We start from the raw sequence: 16,750 nt of genomic DNA, 5'->3' as shown, positions 1-16,750 counted from the left end.
TGTCCTTTGTTGTCGAAACATCTTTTTTGTTTTGCATGCGCCTTTCGTTTTATTTCGTTTCGTTAGAGCATCCTACGAAGAGCGTACTCTCCTCCGTAAATACTTCCATAAACAGTAGGCCGTAATATTATACATTCCACCCACAAACACACACACACACACACTGAAACACTGAGCAGCAAAAGTACTGCAACGCAGTTGATAAACATTATGGAAGAAGCCAAATCAAATATCAAAGCCCCCATCAATGCCCCACATTCATGTCTCATACGGCGCGTGCATGCGCGCATCAGTCAAAATGTCAGAAGTTGTATAGAAATAAATAATGAGAGATGCGCGCAAGCCCGAAATCAACACTAAATACCTTAATATTATTATTCTTAATTATGTTCTCCATATACTTTTTTTTTAATACAATTCTTAAGTATTTACTTAATTATATTTACCAAAAAAGAAAGAAAACAACACACTAAATATTAAACAAATTTATAACAGAAAATTTTAAAGTGAAAAATCAATTTATAATTTTATATTTTTGTGTGCTGTAATATTTTTTGTTTGAATAATGTGTGACCCCCACGAATATACATACATACATACCCTGTTAAATGTAAACCATCTATCTAGCTCTTAAACACAAAAAGAAAAAACGCAATTAATGTAGTAAACGAAAGCCTTTAATCTTATGCCCTATATTATATTTTGTTTTGATTTCGGATCCACTAGAATCACCAGTTTTATTTTATTTTATTTTTATTTTAACTTAATTTTATCATTTGATTGGAACTTTAATTGTGTTTGTGTATTCTACATGCTGCGTCTACTATTTCTATATTTCTTTAGTTAATTTTTCAATTATAAGCGACAAAACAAAAGTTTCTTGAATAAAACAAAGAAAAACCAACAAACAAACTGTAATTTACTGCCAATGCCACATTTCGTTCGTTCTCTCTTTTATTATCGTATCGTATCGTTATCGTTATGTATATCGTATCGTATCGTATCGTATCTTATCGAAATACATGCCTGCGTTGTCTCTCTATTTGTCTCACTTTCACTCGCTCGCTCGCTCGTACTCGCTCGTTCTCGCTGTGACTGTCTTGCTGTCTCCTTCTTCATCATCGTCTACTTAGTATATATACTATTTGTTAGTTTGTCACTTTGTATCTTTGTGTTTTGTGTGTGTTTTTGTCGCTACCTTGTGTCCTACTTTATCCCTATAACCTATCTCCCCGCTACATCCAATATCTGATCCCTCCTCCCACTATGTTCTCTTACTCAATACAACCAATTTAGTGTCTGCATTTAAGTAACAACTTAGTCATAGCTAATATTCTTAACCAAACAACCACTAACACATGTCAAGAACAAAATGCCCAACCCTCCGGCCAGACAAACAAACAACCAACCAAACAGCCAACAAACGCACACATGAAACACTCGCATACTAAACTAGCAAACAACAAACAATAAGAACAAACAACTAATCCTTAATAGTAGATGACTCAAACCGGGTGTGTTCTGGCGACCTCTATTCGAACCGAAAGCTCTAGAACGCAATGTAATTGTCGGTGTTCCTGAAATCTCCCCCCTCTAATCTATAAAATAAACCCTACGACTACAAATAGCACGAGTAATTAATCCCATGATAAGCTATTAAAAAGTGAAACTCTTAAAGCCTCTTCAATTTAAAATTTCATCATGGAGCGTCTACAAATTGCTGGATAGCTTGAATTTCACGGAACTGCCTTCATTCAGCAGAATGAAACCACCTGTGGGTCAGCCCTTAACCTAGCTGTCGAAAATTCAATTGAATTGGAATCCTCGAGATTTCAGGAGCACCAACATCAGCCACAAACCCTGGTCCTGGTCTCTAGAGATTTCTGGAACACATCGGACTAACCCACACACCCACCACCACACATTCGTCGTCATCGTCGCCCCAATAACCCAAAAGTAACCAAAAACTTAAATCAAACTAAAACAATGCCTATAAAAAATAACAACGAAAATGTAATGTTCAAAAAGAAAAGACCAACCAACAACAAAAATGTTCTTTTTGTGTGTTTCCTTTTCTTCCTTTTTTTCTTCTACCACTTTTTCTTCTTTGTTTTTTCTCTCTTCTATGCTGTGTGGGTGCTAAAAACCCACAAAACTACAACAAATAAAATCGAACGCAAAACAAAACCTGTAAAATGAAACAAAATACCTCGAAATACTGAACAAACCCGAACCGAAAAAACCCACGAAAACCTCGAAACTCTCATCTAGACAATCCACATCCCCGCAAGCAAAAAGGCGGACAAGCTGTTGCTGTTGCTGCCCCACCGCTGGTTCTACTGCTTTCCACTGCTTGCGCGCTGTTGCTGCTGCTTCCGACGACGACTGCTTAAGCGAACAGCCACCAATCAGAAACCAGTGCACGGAGGAATCTTCAACGAAAAGACCCCTTCTCTCTGTCTTTCCCAGATGTTTGTGTCGTCTCCATTGTGTAAATAATAAGCCGAAGAAAAGAAAAGATAACATTTATCAACTAAACAAAATATACTAAAATATCATGAAAATGCGGAAATAAATACATACTATATGTTGAATGTGCTCAAGTAGAAAATATGATCAATATGAAGAAAAATATCACCTATGGTGGGGTCACCAACGGTCACCATTCCATTACCTGTACAAAAACAAAAACCAAAACAAAAAGATACAAAAAATAATGAAATAATAGTCAATGAAACGGAATGCCAAAATCGAATCATATGAATACATAATACCGATTAACGGTATTGATAATGAAGATGATGTACTTCTTGTATGTATCCTACTATAACCGATGTCTAACCGCTATAGACTTTGTTTTAATCACTAAGTCACTGTTGATTTGTTGTTATTTAGTTAGTATGTACCACAGAAATACCTGTATGTACGAGTATATTTATGTATGAGTCCACAATTCTTCCGATTAAAATTACGACTACGATTCCAAAAACCCGTTCCGCTTAGTTCCATGTGAATTTTACAACACTGCCAAGCGTACGAAATTAGTACATAAAGTAGACAACATTTTAGTGAAATTCTACAACCAAAAACAAAGCAAAAATTAACCAATTATCAAATGCATACGAGTACAATTTATTGAAAAAGAAATTACATTTAGCCAAAAGCTTTTCCGCTTCGAAGCATTTGCAAGCAGCTTATGTTCTGTTTGTTTTTTGAGCGTATACGTTAACCGTTAAGAGGGGACAATAAGTAACTAAGTTAAAACATCGCTTAAGCAGTGCACACTGCTAGGACTCGGGCTTGTGCTCCACTACGAATTTTTATCACATGGTGTAATTGAATTATGAAAAACAAAGCAAAAGCCTCTCGGTTAATTCGCTCATGAAAATGGATAATCTATAATACGAGCATAATAGTACTTAAAAAAATGGTGAAGAACCCAACTAGGACGCAGTTCAATTTATAGGGACAGATATTCCTGTATACAAGCAAAACATTTTTTAGCAAGCAAAATGGATGTTTTCTAGCCAAATATATCGTAAACCCAACAAAACAAAAATGCAACTTATATCTTTACAATATCTAGTTATACTATATACTATATACATACAATATACACGTATAGCTAGAGAATAATTCAGCCCGCCTAACGTTGCTGAGAAGACGAGTGTTTTTTTTTTGTTGGTTCTAAGCTAACTGCAAGCAGTACAAGAAGTACGGGGAGCACAAGCAGTGCATTATCCATTGCTTCCAAGCACGGACACAGACCAGACACACACTCCCCCGCACATAGTCCGAATAGGGCGTCTTGAATTTTGTAAGCAGTGTAATAAGAAACGATACCTAACAATTAAGCAGTTCATTTTTTGGTAAATAAAGAAATACTTGAAAAGAAAGCAGTGTGTGACTATGACTTGGAACGGGGAATCACACCACCTTACCACCACCCCACCGCTTGGAAAGCCCACCCACCGCTTGGAAGGTAAAATACTGCAGAAATAGAACCCCAGCCATATGTACGAGTATCATCATAGTATCTTTTATATATGTACTATATATATCATATTTCTATCAATGCACACGAAATTAACCCAAAAACACACCAAATCGATCTGTCAATAACCGAAATTTGTTAATGATTCTTAATAATTCTTATATTGTATTAAAATAATATTCTATATTTTACTTTTGAAACCGAAACCCCTGTTACCGCGCCAGCACTCTCAAACACACACCAAATGAATCAAGCTTATCATTTTCTGTATAAAAATGTTAATGTTATACCAACCATATACTATAACATATATGCTTTATACACCAAACAAATATTGTTCCCCCCTGTACACCCACACAAATATACACATATATATATACAGATATTACGTAAGCGAAAACGATTTGTAAATCATAATTTCAATCTGCTTTACACTGCTTGTATACTTTGCATATTGGCATTTTTCTGTATTTTGCAATTGTAAAAATAAAAAAATCACTGAAAATTCTTTTGAAAATTGTTCATTTTTGTGCTTATCTCAGTCTATCACTTACGCGCTCTCTCTCTCTCTCTCTCTCACTCTCTCTCTCTCTCTCTATCTTTTTCCTGTCTCTGTTTTTCTATTCTTCTGTGCTGAGTCCCTGCCCCTCCCCTGCCCACCCTCCAAAACTCCTTCTTGTGAAAGCTGCATGAAAAAATAGGGCCTAAATGAAAATTCGTATCCATAAGTTTGTTGCTTTGTTTGAAATTGCTTTTCATGTCATGTTAATTGGTGCTGAAATTTGAATTTTCCGTATGATTTTCGTATGGTTGTTAATCCTTTGGTTCCATTGCGATTAAGTTTATTATTTCGATATATATTTTTATTTTAAAGTTTCGACTAATTCCGTTCTTTTGGTTTCCAACAAGTAATACACACACACAAAAATGTAAAATACCATTAACCATATACCAAAAAATTTAGAACAAGCAGAGGAAATAAACCAAAGCAAAACCGCCAAAAATAATATAAGACGCGATCATTATCATCTTATGTGTAAGAATAGACTTAAATGGAGGATCTGCCCATAGGATAGTTTTCGGTGCCAGGGTGCACTGTACTGTACCACCTACTTAGATATATGCGATATACGACCTATGCTATTCTACATACATACATATATTTAAATGACAATTTACTAATCAAGTACAATTATCCCTTCCACCTTCACCTCCACCATACGCATCCTGCATCTCTGTGCACCTTCCACGCACTGCAACACTCAACAGGTATCGATGTGATCCAAGTGGCCGAACGCCAGGTGCTCTCCTCAGCGGCCATTGTGGGCATTGCCGTGGGCGGTGTCTTGCTGCTGCTCTTAATCGTGGACCTACTCTGCTGCATAACCGTGCACATGGGGGTGATGGCGGCTATGTGCCGCAAGGCGAAGCGGTCGCCCTCGGAGATCGATGACGAGGCCAAGCTGGGAAGGTAAGTAAGCGCTAAGGCGATCAACAATATTCGATAACTTTTGTAGTACTACTTTTGTTTGGAACTCGAGACCATCTTCCCACAAACGAAACGAATATTGCACTAACAATCGAAAAACCGAATCGAAAATCGAATTAAAATCAATCTCTTGTGTTTTTTCGTTGTGTTTTTTATCTTATCCGTTTCGAACAAAAGCCGAAATTGCAAACGACCGGACTTCGAGTACAATTGGGTCTATGCGCGTCCCAAATCCTTGTTGTTCAATCGCAATTCCCTGATATCCGTCTGAGAGTGCGGCACCAGGCACAAAAATTAAACCAAAAAATGCACCGAATTAAAAATTCAATATTAAATTTAAAATTCAAAGCTCACCTCTTACGTTTGTCATACAGTTTTTTAGTGCAATATACAAAAGTTTTCAGTTTGCCACACACTCGCTCACCAATCATTTAGTGCAGAAAAAATCCACTCTTATCCCCACACAAAAAACAAAGAGAACACTACACACAGACAAGTGCTTAGATCTTCTCAGTTGTCGGCTAATTTTGTGCACAAGACTTGTGCGTGATTCAATGTGTAATCAAATGTCCGATGAGCTTCAAACTGGAACTTCTTTGTGTACAGTCTGTTGCTTTCTCAAGACTGTCCTCTCGTTTGTTCATTTGCAAGCGCCACTTGTCTTTGATCAATCACACAAGCATACACAGACACACAGACATACGCACACGACACAACCATCATCGTTATCATTTCATTTAAGATCATCTACTATTTGTATGTGTACTCTCTCTTCTCCTACTAAATGAACATCATCATGTATTACTCCAATCCATTTATCCAACACAAAAATCCGACTAAATCCAACTAAAAAACCAATCCAAAAACCACCAAACCTACAAACAACCAACCAACCAAATACCGAAACCAAATACCGAAACCAAATACCGAAACCAAATACCAACCAAATTACCATCTAACCAAGCAGTCTTTACGGTTGGCGTTTTCCGCTACCTTATTGCAGTGGACAGCTTGTTAAGGAGCCGCCACCGTCACCGTTGCCACTGCCGCCGCCAGTAAAGCTGGGCGGCTCGCCCATGACATCGCCATTGTACGTACCACCTCCTCCATAAATCTTTGCATCCTGCCTCTGAATCTTCTTCTGATCTTTCCTTTGAGTTGAAAGCCTGTGCTCGCCTTCTTGCCTGCCTAACTGCCTAACTTCCTACCTAGTGTACCTATCACCTATCCACCTAATATATCTATCGACCACATCAATCTAATCATCTTCGCTCATTAGCACTGCATGCGCCACTCTATAGCTGATATAGTTTTATACACCACTGTAGTTATATAGCTCTATAAGGTAAGTGCACTGCTTGTTTTGGTACAGTCACACAGCTTTTACGAGTAGATGGCTTGCGAGCCAGACAACCTTTGCATGGCAGATCGTTTTAATCCAACAGCCACACAACATTAATATCCAAACTAATCAAAAAATGCTCTTTTCTTCTATAGAGATGAAAAGGAACCGCTGCGCACACCCACAGGCAGCATCAAACAGAACTCCACCATCGAGTTCGATGGCCGTTTCGTGCACTCGCGAAGCGGGGAGATCATTGGCAAAAACTCGGCGGTGTAAGTGGGCCGAAGAGGAGAGCCCTCGAACACCTCGCAGCGTGCACAAACGATAGTGGAGTATAAATGAATGTCGTCTAAAACGAGAACAAGCCAAAGCCACAGCTGGGGGACAACAAACGGGAATATCGATACAACATCGATGATGATGATTGATTGATTGATTGATTGGAAAACTGAGTTGGGTTTACTTTACTTTCGTACACAGCGTAACTCTTACTAAATGTCTTACTATAATACAATACGATATCCAATGCCACACATATACACATACACATACACACATAGCACTCTAAGCTCGACAAAAAACAATGGGATTACAGGGAAATCCCAATACCCCCATTCACGTGTCCCCGTGTTGCTTCATTTTCTAGTTCGTATTTATTTGTATTCGCTGCATTTTGTATTGCTTTGTTTCTCCCCAGCCCCTGGCCCATCCCCAGCCACACAATAGAAAAAGTAAGAAAGAAAACCCAAAATTAAACAAAACAAAAAGATAATGGAAATGAAAATGAAAATGAAAACCTAGCCTAAGATATATATATGTGTATGCAAAGAGAGAAATCTTAAATTAATGCCTTACAAACAAAGAAAAATTACATTTATTTAGCAGGTAAAGCGAGAAGGGACGATCTATGTAAGCAAGTAAGCCGGAAGCATGGGATAAGAACAATTTCTTTAGTATAACTAACTTAAACATGCCATAAATAAGTTGTAACATTAAGTTTGCATGTCCCCACTACCACTACCACTCCCCGCACCCAAAACCCTATCCCACATATCCTACCTAGCCACCAATTCATAGTACTTAAAACGCTGAACAAAAGACTTGCGAGCATTTCTTTCTAGAACATGACATTAGAAGAAACAAAAACAAAACAAAAAGAATAAGGACTTGAATATTTGGTTAATATGTGGACTCCTTGGTTTCCTATTGGTAATTCATATACTATACTTAATCCACAGCCACAAGTATAATCTATGCGTAAGGATGAACAAAATGCTCAATGTACATTGATGTTAAAGGAAATTTGAATGTTTGAAAAGGACGGCCCGCAACTGTTTGGCACTGCTTGCCGAAACAGTGTTAGGGAGTACAGCGCACTGGAAAGCGCATTCCAAGCTGCACATGCATCCCACAAAAACACACACAAATATGAGAAATGACAGTTCAAAGAAAATTCTAAGAAAAACCTAAATAAAACTAAACTAAATTAATGCTAAGTTGTAGAGAAACGACGAGAACTATGAGATTGCCAAACAAGAATGTTCGTTCGTTCACCTTTCGTTCATCTTTCATCCCCACTTCCATCAAACAAAATGCAAAAATCGCTCAGTTTTATGTTGAAAGTATTTTCGTATGTATTGTAAAAACTAAACAAATTCTAGTTAAGAGATCTGCAAATGCATTAATCTAATGGATATATAAAGCCTATGAATATATATGTACATGTATTTACAATTACTCAGTAAGTAAGTTTTTTTTCTACACAAAACTACAAATAAACAAAAGAAAAAAACAGAAAAACAGAAAAGCAAACTACATACTCGTACATACCCCAGTATAATCGTATTTATATACTCGAACACACCAATCTGAATGTATGTATGTATTGTATATTCCATGGACAGCCCGTTTTCATTTGCCTCCAATGTCGCCAATCCCCAATACCCAGGACCCAATCCCTTAGGGGAGATCGCTCCCCCTTCTGTTTGTTGCCCAAGAGCTTTTGTAGCTTATGTTGCCTTGTCAGAGCTTTTTACCTATAAATATACAAGAATATTATACAAACCTATCGAATAATAATCCTGCAAGCCAAGCATACAGCCAAGTCGACCAAGCTCGACGGCCAGCCCAGATCAGATCACGTTCAATGAATGGGCCACAATTGTAGTTTATGCCGAACGTGCAGCATATGAAATATGATGCAAAGCGAAAGGAACGAAGCGGAGCGGAGAGGAGCGAATTTCTCGAACATTTCGGCGAAAAGCAGAGTGTAGCTTTTTATATAACCCGAACAAACAAACCAAGCAAAATTGAAAGAAATTGTACACTAAATCTAAAACCGGGGAAAATAAATCATATTTACTGTACTATAAATCCAAATCAAAGTCTTTTATTTGCCTTCAGCTAGAGGCAGCTATGAGTATTGGGCATTGCGCAGAAACACCTAACCTGCCCACCCATTCTATATGCATGGCATCTAAAATTCCAAAGGTGTAGCGACACGAGCCAGCCATCAAACCAGACCTATTCTCATTTTAACTGTATCGGAAATACTATATGTTGGTGGTTGGTGTGCTGATGTTTACAAAATGAAACTCGATCAGCGGCATTTATCGTCTTTCCTTCCGACCAAATATGCGAAAAAGCAACTTGATCTCGTATACATACATATGTATGTATATTGTGAGCTCCTGTAGCTTCTAAAATACTTATAAGGAAATACCATAACATATCGACAACAGAATATAATACGGTTACAGAATCTTAGATACATATGTTACAAATTGTATTTGAGCATTTTACAACTATAATATTATACAGACGAGCAAGGTAGCCGCAGATTTGCTTGTGTTGCAGTTTGATGCAATGTTATGTTCAATAGCAAAGTTGGGAATACCTTGCCAGTATACAGATAAGAAAAGCTCTTGTTAATACATTCTGGGCAAAAAAACGTTCAATAAATTCACTAAGTTGAGGCATTAAGTAATGGGACGAGGAACAGTTGCGTGACAAGTATGTACAGGCGAATCGGGGAGGCAAGATCTTCGCTAGACCTCCATGCCAGAATCTGAGCGCTTTCCCTGGCGCTGAAGGGCATCCTCAGAGGTGAGCTTCGTCTTCTCGGTGCGCGTGTGCCAGACGAGCACGTCCCGACAGGAGTTGGCGAGCGGCTGGAGCTGTTGTCTCGTGGTGAGGTGTCGCAGGATTTCGCTCTCCTGGTAGCCGCGCTGCACCTCGTAAGAGAAGACGGCCTGCGGGTTCTTAATGAATAGATCCATGCTGATGGCGAAAGCGGCCATGTCGATGGGGAAGGGGCGCTTCGGTTGCCATGCAGCGTTGAAGCCCACCACCTGAGTTTTGTCCTCGTTGAGTATGGGCCGTTCCACCATGAGACCTCCCACCAGCCCAACGGGCCAGACGCCGACGTGGCCTGGCTTGATCTTAGTCATCTCGGCGAAAAGTTCCGTGGAATAGGAGTTGTCATCATCCATGAAGAATACAATGGCATGTCTATCTACATCCACGTGGGTGCGCAGCCAAGCTAGCGCCATGTTGCGCTGCTCTACTCCGCGCGGCTTAATCCAGTTGGGATCCTTACCCTGCAGCTTGAACTCGGGCGGCGTCTTGATGTTCAGTTGCGTGGAGCGCTTCTCAAGCCCCGCCCGCTGCAGCAGACTGCGCACCAGCGGCGTGGTACTGTTAGCATCCTCCACAATGATCCAGTGCAGGTTTGGCAGCAGCATGAACAGGTGCGACAGTCTGTACGGAGATCGGCAGTGGTTAGAGGCTAGAAATGCAGTTTCCGGCCTCTTGGGACCACGCTCACCTGGTCAACTCCGCTTTTTGGGCTGGCCGCGCATACGTCGGCGTTATGGCGTAGATGTTGGGCAATGTGCCCGCCTCTTGCTGCGCGTACATGGCCTGCAGGTACTCTGGGCCCTGGCAGGTGTGCTTCCCATTGTGGTGGACCAGCTTGAGCACGATAAGGAAGACTATGATGAGCACCAGCACTTGGCGCGGACGAATGCGCGCCTCCGACATGCTGGCGTAAGCCATTTTGGGCAGCTGCCTCTCAGACTCTCAGTTTCTCAGGTTTTTGGGTAAATTCGGATGGAGCCGCTTTTTGGTCGCCAATTATATATTGAAAAAACAAGCTTAGCCCACTTAAGCCCCCTCTATTTAGATAGGCGAACAACTTAAGTTAAACCGCAGAAAATAATACTGTTTGCAATTTCTTCTTTCACATCCATCTTATCCTTCCTCTTTATCTACAAAAACCCCACTATATCTTTCATCTGAACTGCACTTCATACTGCATCATTTTCATGGAGAGTATTTTAATACCCACTGGTCGATAATGGGTTAATCGTTCTCTGGCCATGATCAGAACCCATATTTCTCGATTGTGATATTCGGTTTAATATTACTAGATAGGTGGAGCCCTCAGCCCTGCCCACATAATTTAATCCGATAAATAAATCAATTTTCTACTTGACTGGCTTGTTTTAAAATCTTCCATTTATTGTATAGTGTCTATCAAAAATATCGTTGAAATACCTTTAAAACAGAGACTGACTAATTTGTGCATTAATTAGAGCCTGGGATGACAAACATTTCTGCAGTTATATAATATCCTTTTTCCTAGGGTATGCCGAATGTTGAGCATCCCGCCCCACATGAGTCTGGCCATACAAATTACTGTTGCCGCAACTTTTGCGCATGGAATGAGACTCATTGTTACCTACTGGTTCAAAGAGAGCCTTAACTGATTTGAAGAAAACAACAAATAAATTGCTTGAAAGTGAATGAGCGACAAGGATTTAAATGCAATCTAAACAATGCGAAAACACGATTTGAGAGAGCGAAAATTTAAACAAATCTTGTGTATGTTAGTCTATATGCCCTGTGTTCTTTGATATACCTTTAGAAATAAAATTTAATAGATTCATGAAATTGATTAAATATACCATTATATACCGATATACCGTAAAAAAAACTTCAACTCAATTTCGACGTCAAAATAAACAGGAAAATTATATCAAATACCATAAAAGGTCACCCTGTTAGCCAGATTCGAATATTCAAAATAAACATAGGCGATAACGATATGGTCGTATGTGGGTGCTACCTGGCGGAAGCTTCCTGCTATGCACGAACATGGTCGCACTGGGTAAATTAATCATTATCGCTTCGCGATTAGCTATAAGCGGTTAATTTCAATTGACAGCCGTCAATGAACATATATTGTGCCTGCCATTTTTACTGACTCATTGAGCAGCCATCTTTAAAATTGAAAGCATTCATTTTGCGTTCTTGTGCCAATTATTACTCTTAAAATAAGCGCGATGAGCGACTCCAAACAAGAATTAGTTGAAATTTCTTCCTCTACAAAAGGCGAGGCCACTCTGGCCTGTGAAAGCAAGATGGTCAACGCTCAGATGGGCGCTCTAACTGGGGACGCCACTCTTGCCTGCAAAAGCAAGATGGTCAACGCTCAGATGGGCGCTCCAACTGGGGACGCCACCCCGGCCTGCAAAAGCGCCATACACGCTGAGAAGATCGCATTCACCGGCGACTTGGGGCTAGCTTTGTCTACCAATGGTCAACCGAAGGACAACCAACGCGAGTTGGTATTCCACGGCTGTTGCAAGATGACGGACGAAGAGTTGTCTGAGCACTACAAAGTGGATCAAATGACTGACGAGGAGCTGGCTTCGGTGAACATCGACCGCCAGGCGATGATTGACTCCTATCGCGTCATGCACGAGGTCTCAATGCTGCGGGGAAAGCCTTCGCACACCTGGGAGAAGAAAACTGAGGAGCACGATTCAGTGAAGCCAAAGGAGAAAAGCCAAAGCCAGAAGAGTAGCTTTTTGAACACTTTATAATTCTATATGAATTCCCAATGCTGAACACTCTGGTCCAGCTCCAGGCCACCGATGACGAGCTTTTTGAATCTTTTGTGGAGGTCTACATGGACCGTGACTATTAACTATCCTATTGCATATTCTTCGAAACATTATACCTGAGCTACAATCGCGAGCAAGCTCTCAACAGGGTGAACAATTAAGGGTGCCAATAAAGAGTTTGCTGCCGGTTTCTTTGACTTATTCCATTTCCAAAAGTTCTTTGGGTGCAGCGGAGGCCATCTGGTAGCTTTGGCTCTACTTGTATCCAAATCGGAAGCATCCATACATCTAGATGGCGGTGCAGACACGTGTGGTGCCAGGCACAGCTAGCTTGTCGAGCGCAGATTTACATATGTACATATATATATATGTATACCTATGGATCTAAATACATTTTTATAAATTTACAGCTAGATTAGAGAATTCTAATGCACATTCACACGTCTCTAAGGACACCGTCATTATCGTCTTACTATATAGATGTGTATAGAGTATATCTGAATATAGTTATAGTCAGCCTCTACAATTTCTAAATTCTCCGTTTATTTGATTGCCATTGTGGTTCCAACAAGCGCACACAAGACGGAAATAATGCAAGCTTATATAAATATAGCATTATTTAATCGTACATATTGGTAAGTATAAAAAAAGGGTACAGATGCTTCTAGTTTTCACACACTACAATAAATCTTGGTCCATGGTTCTGACGCGAAAACTGGTAGCTGCAAATGTTCGTGTTTCTGTTGTTCTGATTCTGCCTCTTCTTATTGGTTTGTGTGTGAATATCGTTTCTGGCAGCTGGTGGGCAGTGCAATCACTTCTTTCCGGACTTCTTGATGCCGCCGCCGACGAGGGGTCCCTTCTTAGAGGCGTTAGCCTTGGCTGCGTCTAGGGCCTTCTGCTGCTCCTTCTGCTTTTGCTTGAATGCGATTTCCTCATCGTCCATGTCCTTGGCGTCTTTCTTAGGCGCCTTCAATGGTTTTTTTTTACCACCCTCACGTCCAGTCATGATTTCAGAGTGTTCTAAATGCAAAGAGTGAAAAAATAATATAAATTTAGCAAAAATAGTTGTCACGCACTTTATCACGTTTTCTCCACACGGTTGGTTGTCACAGTCTTTATCGATAAACATTATTGAGCACTAGCATTGGTGCTTATCGCACAAAAGTACCGATATTTTTTTCAAACTTACCCTGTGAATCGATAAGCAAAATATAAAGTCGCGGGTAGCTTTAACGACGTAAAACAACAGGAATGTCGAAGTTCAGAAAAGTAGTTCTTCCGTATATGATATATCGCACAAAAATATAAATATTAATATATTGGCCATTTCAAAAAAAATATCTCCTTCAATGATGTTATCAACCAAAAATATATATCGATATTTTTGCGTATCAATATTTAATATCCCTAAATGGAACATTTGCAAACAAATATAAGTACAAATTTTTATTAATATAAATGATCCGCAATATTGTTGTAGGCATGTCCGGGGGGGTGGACAGTGCTGTGAGCGCCCACCTGCTAAAGGAGCGTGGCTACCGCGTCATGGGCGTCTTTATGCGCAACTGGGACGAGCACGACGAGGCCGGCCGCTGCAGCGGCGAGCAGGATCTAAAAGACGCGGAATGGGCTTGTCAACGGCTGGGGATCGAGCTGCGGCAGGTGAACTACGTGAAAGAGTACTGGTCTGCGGTGTTCAGCGCTTTCTTGGACGACTACCAGCAGGGCCTAACTCCAAATCCGGACATCCTCTGCAACCGGCACATCAAGTTCGACCTGTTCCACCGCCATGCCCTCGACAAGCTCGGCTACGATGCCGTGGCAACCGGCCACTATGCTCGTAACAGTCTAGGTAACTTTCTGGAGCATCGCGCGGACGGAGGGGAGGCCCGCCTGCTCATACCGGCGGACACCTTTAAAGATCAGACCTTCTTCTTGGCGGGGATACCGCGACAGGCCCTGCAGCGCACTATGTTTCCCTTGGGCGATCTGGCCAAGAACGAGGTGAAGCATTTGGCCCGACGAATAGGCCTCCAGCGCCTGGCCCACAAACGGGAGAGCACCGGCATCTGCTTCGTGGGCAAGCGTGACTTCAAGTCCTTCATTCGCGAGGTAATTCCATCCAATGGCTCCCCACTTCCTGTCCTCAAGCTCTCACTTTCTCCGTAGTACATCGCCTCCAAAAGCGGCCAATTCGTGGACATTGACAGTGGGGCCATTGTGGGTAGCCATGAAGGCATCCACCAGTGGACCGTGGGCCAGCGCTGCCGCCTCGGCTCCTTCTTACAGCCGTACTTTGTAGCCCGCAAGGAAGCTTCCAGCAACACCATCTATGTGGCCGCCGGCCACGAGCATCCTGCCCTCCTCAGCACCCGCATCCACATTGAGGCACCCAACTGGCTGTGCGTTCAATCCCAGCAGAGGCTCGCATCCGCAGGCAGCCTGCGATGCCGCTTTCGCTTCCAGCACACCAAGCCGCTCGTTGACTGCTGCCTCCGCTCCTGCCCTGATGGCGGCTTTGAGGTGCTGCTGGATATGCCTCTGCGGGCCATCACCCCCGGGCAGTATGCGGTGTTCTATGACGATGTGGCCTGCCTGGGCGCAGGCCGCATTATGAGCGCCCATCCCCTGACTTGCCCACACGATCAGCAGGCGCAGGTCCAGACCGTCTCCAGCTGACAAGATTCACGAAGGGATTCCACAAAGCATGTAAAACCCTTTTACATAAGCAGTGCAAGTGATTCTTTTCATGAGACTTATTTGTGACGTAACAAACAGACCCACCATTGCGCTTGGTCAAATCAAGCAAGAGGGCTTCGGTTGTGTTAAGGCTGAAAATTTTGAATGTCTGTTTTGTTGTGTTGCATGAAATCAAAAGATTCACTCGAAAATATTTTATGTGAACACGTCGACCCCCTGATTATAATGTTTTGTTAATTATTTTGTAAGAATACCAAAGTTTTTTACACCAAAACGGATTTGAGTGTGCAATAATTTCAATAAAATTCATTTAATATAGTCTTTCCTTGCAAATTAAGTTTCTTGGGCTTGTACTCGCTGTATGTTTAAGAATAAGAACAACTTTCAAGGTGAATTGAGACTTGTCTGACGATTTACAGTTTGTTGTTCTGGTTTCCCTTAAGAGATAAATAACCCCTCTAATTTCTGAGGGTTTGTTTGCCTTTTCTGTAAAAATACGATAATGAATCTTATGAAGGAACGTTTTACCAGTGATTGTTGTTCACAGGGGTAACTTTATGATATCGTAAGGATAGAAGAAATTTTACACCGTTTTCTCAAAGAGCCTATATTTTTGGGATGCTGTGTGTGGACTTGGAAAAAGTCTTCTGTACTTATTTTGTAGTCTACTGAAGTTTAATATTATCATATCTGAGAAATTTCATAGTCTGTTCTTAGTCAACATATTTCATGACATTTCCAATACATTGATGGTTCCCATTTTGGGCTATTCCTTTGTTATCCGTTAAGTACCGATTTGATGGTCAGATACACCACAATATTTCAAGTTTCAATTCATTTATACCAATGTATGCCAGGGATATTGAAGATCATGTCCGACAGGGAAATGGTATTTTTGTACCCGAAATGTATTCATTTTCACTTCGATTGTAGCCAAACAAAAGAACTCTACCCTCAGAGACATACCAATGCCAACTGCATCGCCAAAGGGTTCGATCCTCGCTTGCAGCCAGCAACCCATCCTCCAAAAGACAGAGCCCAAGGCAGTAGTGACTTTCATGGTAATCAAACACAACTACATGAAAATATTTATTCTAGGTGCGATTAACGCTGTTCCGATCGCACAACAATAACAATTTAACTAGGATTGTTAGATGTCTTGAGAATCCCAATATCATATGATATTTGTCAAGCAAAAGAACATCGATATTAGATGATATTTAGCTGTCGATCGGTGCCGCTCTTTAGAATCTTTTAATTTAAATTTTAAGCAACCATAAAATCGGATGTCGGCTCTAAGTATTATTTTC

The 16,750-nt window shown here is 40.9% G+C and overlaps 4 protein-coding genes across 11 annotated transcripts in view; 2 read left to right on the top strand and 2 right to left on the bottom strand.

The window, feature by feature from the left end:
- The window catches only part of LOC108151943 (fasciclin-2), an 80,270-nt gene extending 71,848 nt beyond the window's left edge, over positions 1–8,422 (top strand). For 2 of the 8 annotated variants that reach the window (XM_033386285.1, XM_033386286.1), the window contains exons 9-11: positions 5,264–5,465; positions 6,451–6,573; positions 6,981–8,422. In XM_033386285.1, the coding sequence (XP_033242176.1) occupies positions 5,264–5,465; positions 6,451–6,573; positions 6,981–7,104 (449 nt within the window). In that variant the 3' untranslated portion in view covers positions 7,105–8,422. Of the gene's footprint in view, positions 1–2,271; positions 4,009–5,263; positions 5,466–6,450; positions 6,574–6,980 lie in introns of those variants that run through there. The other 6 variants (XM_017280874.2, XM_033386288.1, XM_033386289.1 and 3 more) reach the window with 4 other exon arrangements.
- A 1,135-nt stretch (positions 8,423–9,557) lies between these two features.
- On the bottom strand, positions 9,558–11,114 carry LOC108151945 (galactosylgalactosylxylosylprotein 3-beta-glucuronosyltransferase I). Its single transcript, XM_017280880.2, has 2 exons — positions 10,655–11,114; positions 9,558–10,587 (listed from the first exon to the last, which is right to left on the bottom strand). The coding sequence occupies exons 1-2, from the start codon at positions 10,882–10,884 to the stop codon at positions 9,876–9,878; spliced, it is 942 nt and encodes a 313-aa protein (XP_017136369.1). The 5' UTR covers positions 10,885–11,114; the 3' UTR covers positions 9,558–9,875.
- A 2,144-nt stretch (positions 11,115–13,258) lies between these two features.
- On the bottom strand, positions 13,259–13,924 carry LOC108153501 (translation machinery-associated protein 7 homolog). The gene is made up of 2 exons (XM_017283552.2): positions 13,817–13,924; positions 13,259–13,760 (listed from the first exon to the last, which is right to left on the bottom strand). The coding sequence occupies exon 2, from the start codon at positions 13,744–13,746 to the stop codon at positions 13,552–13,554; it is 195 nt and encodes a 64-aa protein (XP_017139041.1). The 5' UTR covers positions 13,747–13,760; positions 13,817–13,924; the 3' UTR covers positions 13,259–13,551.
- A 199-nt stretch (positions 13,925–14,123) lies between these two features.
- LOC108152874 (mitochondrial tRNA-specific 2-thiouridylase 1) lies at positions 14,124–15,777 on the top strand. Its single transcript, XM_017282504.2, has 2 exons — positions 14,124–14,852; positions 14,910–15,777. The coding sequence occupies exons 1-2, from the start codon at positions 14,199–14,201 to the stop codon at positions 15,417–15,419; spliced, it is 1,164 nt and encodes a 387-aa protein (XP_017137993.1). The 5' UTR covers positions 14,124–14,198; the 3' UTR covers positions 15,420–15,777.
- Positions 15,778–16,750: the final 973 nt, after the last annotated feature.

Source organism: Drosophila miranda, chromosome XR, assembly GCF_003369915.1.
Source record: "Drosophila miranda strain MSH22 chromosome XR, D.miranda_PacBio2.1, whole genome shotgun sequence".
NCBI lineage: Eukaryota > Metazoa > Arthropoda > Insecta > Diptera > Drosophilidae > Drosophila > Drosophila miranda.
Note: the sequence above shows the minus strand (reverse complement) of the source record. Positions and strands in the feature narration are given on the sequence as shown.

What these genes read in the sequence shown, in the direction of transcription:
- LOC108153501 (XM_017283552.2), bottom strand. Translation starts at nt 13,746, where the DNA reads ATGACTGGACGTGAGGGTGGTAAAAAAAAACCATTGAAGGCGCCTAAG.
- LOC108152874 (XM_017282504.2), top strand. Translation starts at nt 14,199, where the DNA reads ATGATCCGCAATATTGTTGTAGGCATGTCCGGGGGGGTGGACAGTGCT. An exon ending in TCAAGTCCTTCATTCGCGAG is followed by an intron (nt 14,853 to 14,909) that starts GTAATTCCATCC and finishes CTTTCTCCGTAG; the next exon opens with TACATCGCCTCCAAAAGCGG.
- LOC108151945 (XM_017280880.2), bottom strand. Translation starts at nt 10,884, where the DNA reads ATGGCTTACGCCAGCATGTCGGAGGCGCGCATTCGTCCGCGCCAAGTG. An exon ending in CAAAAAGCGGAGTTGACCAG is followed by an intron (nt 10,588 to 10,654) that starts GTGAGCGTGGTC and finishes ATCTCCGTACAG; the next exon opens with ACTGTCGCACCTGTTCATGC.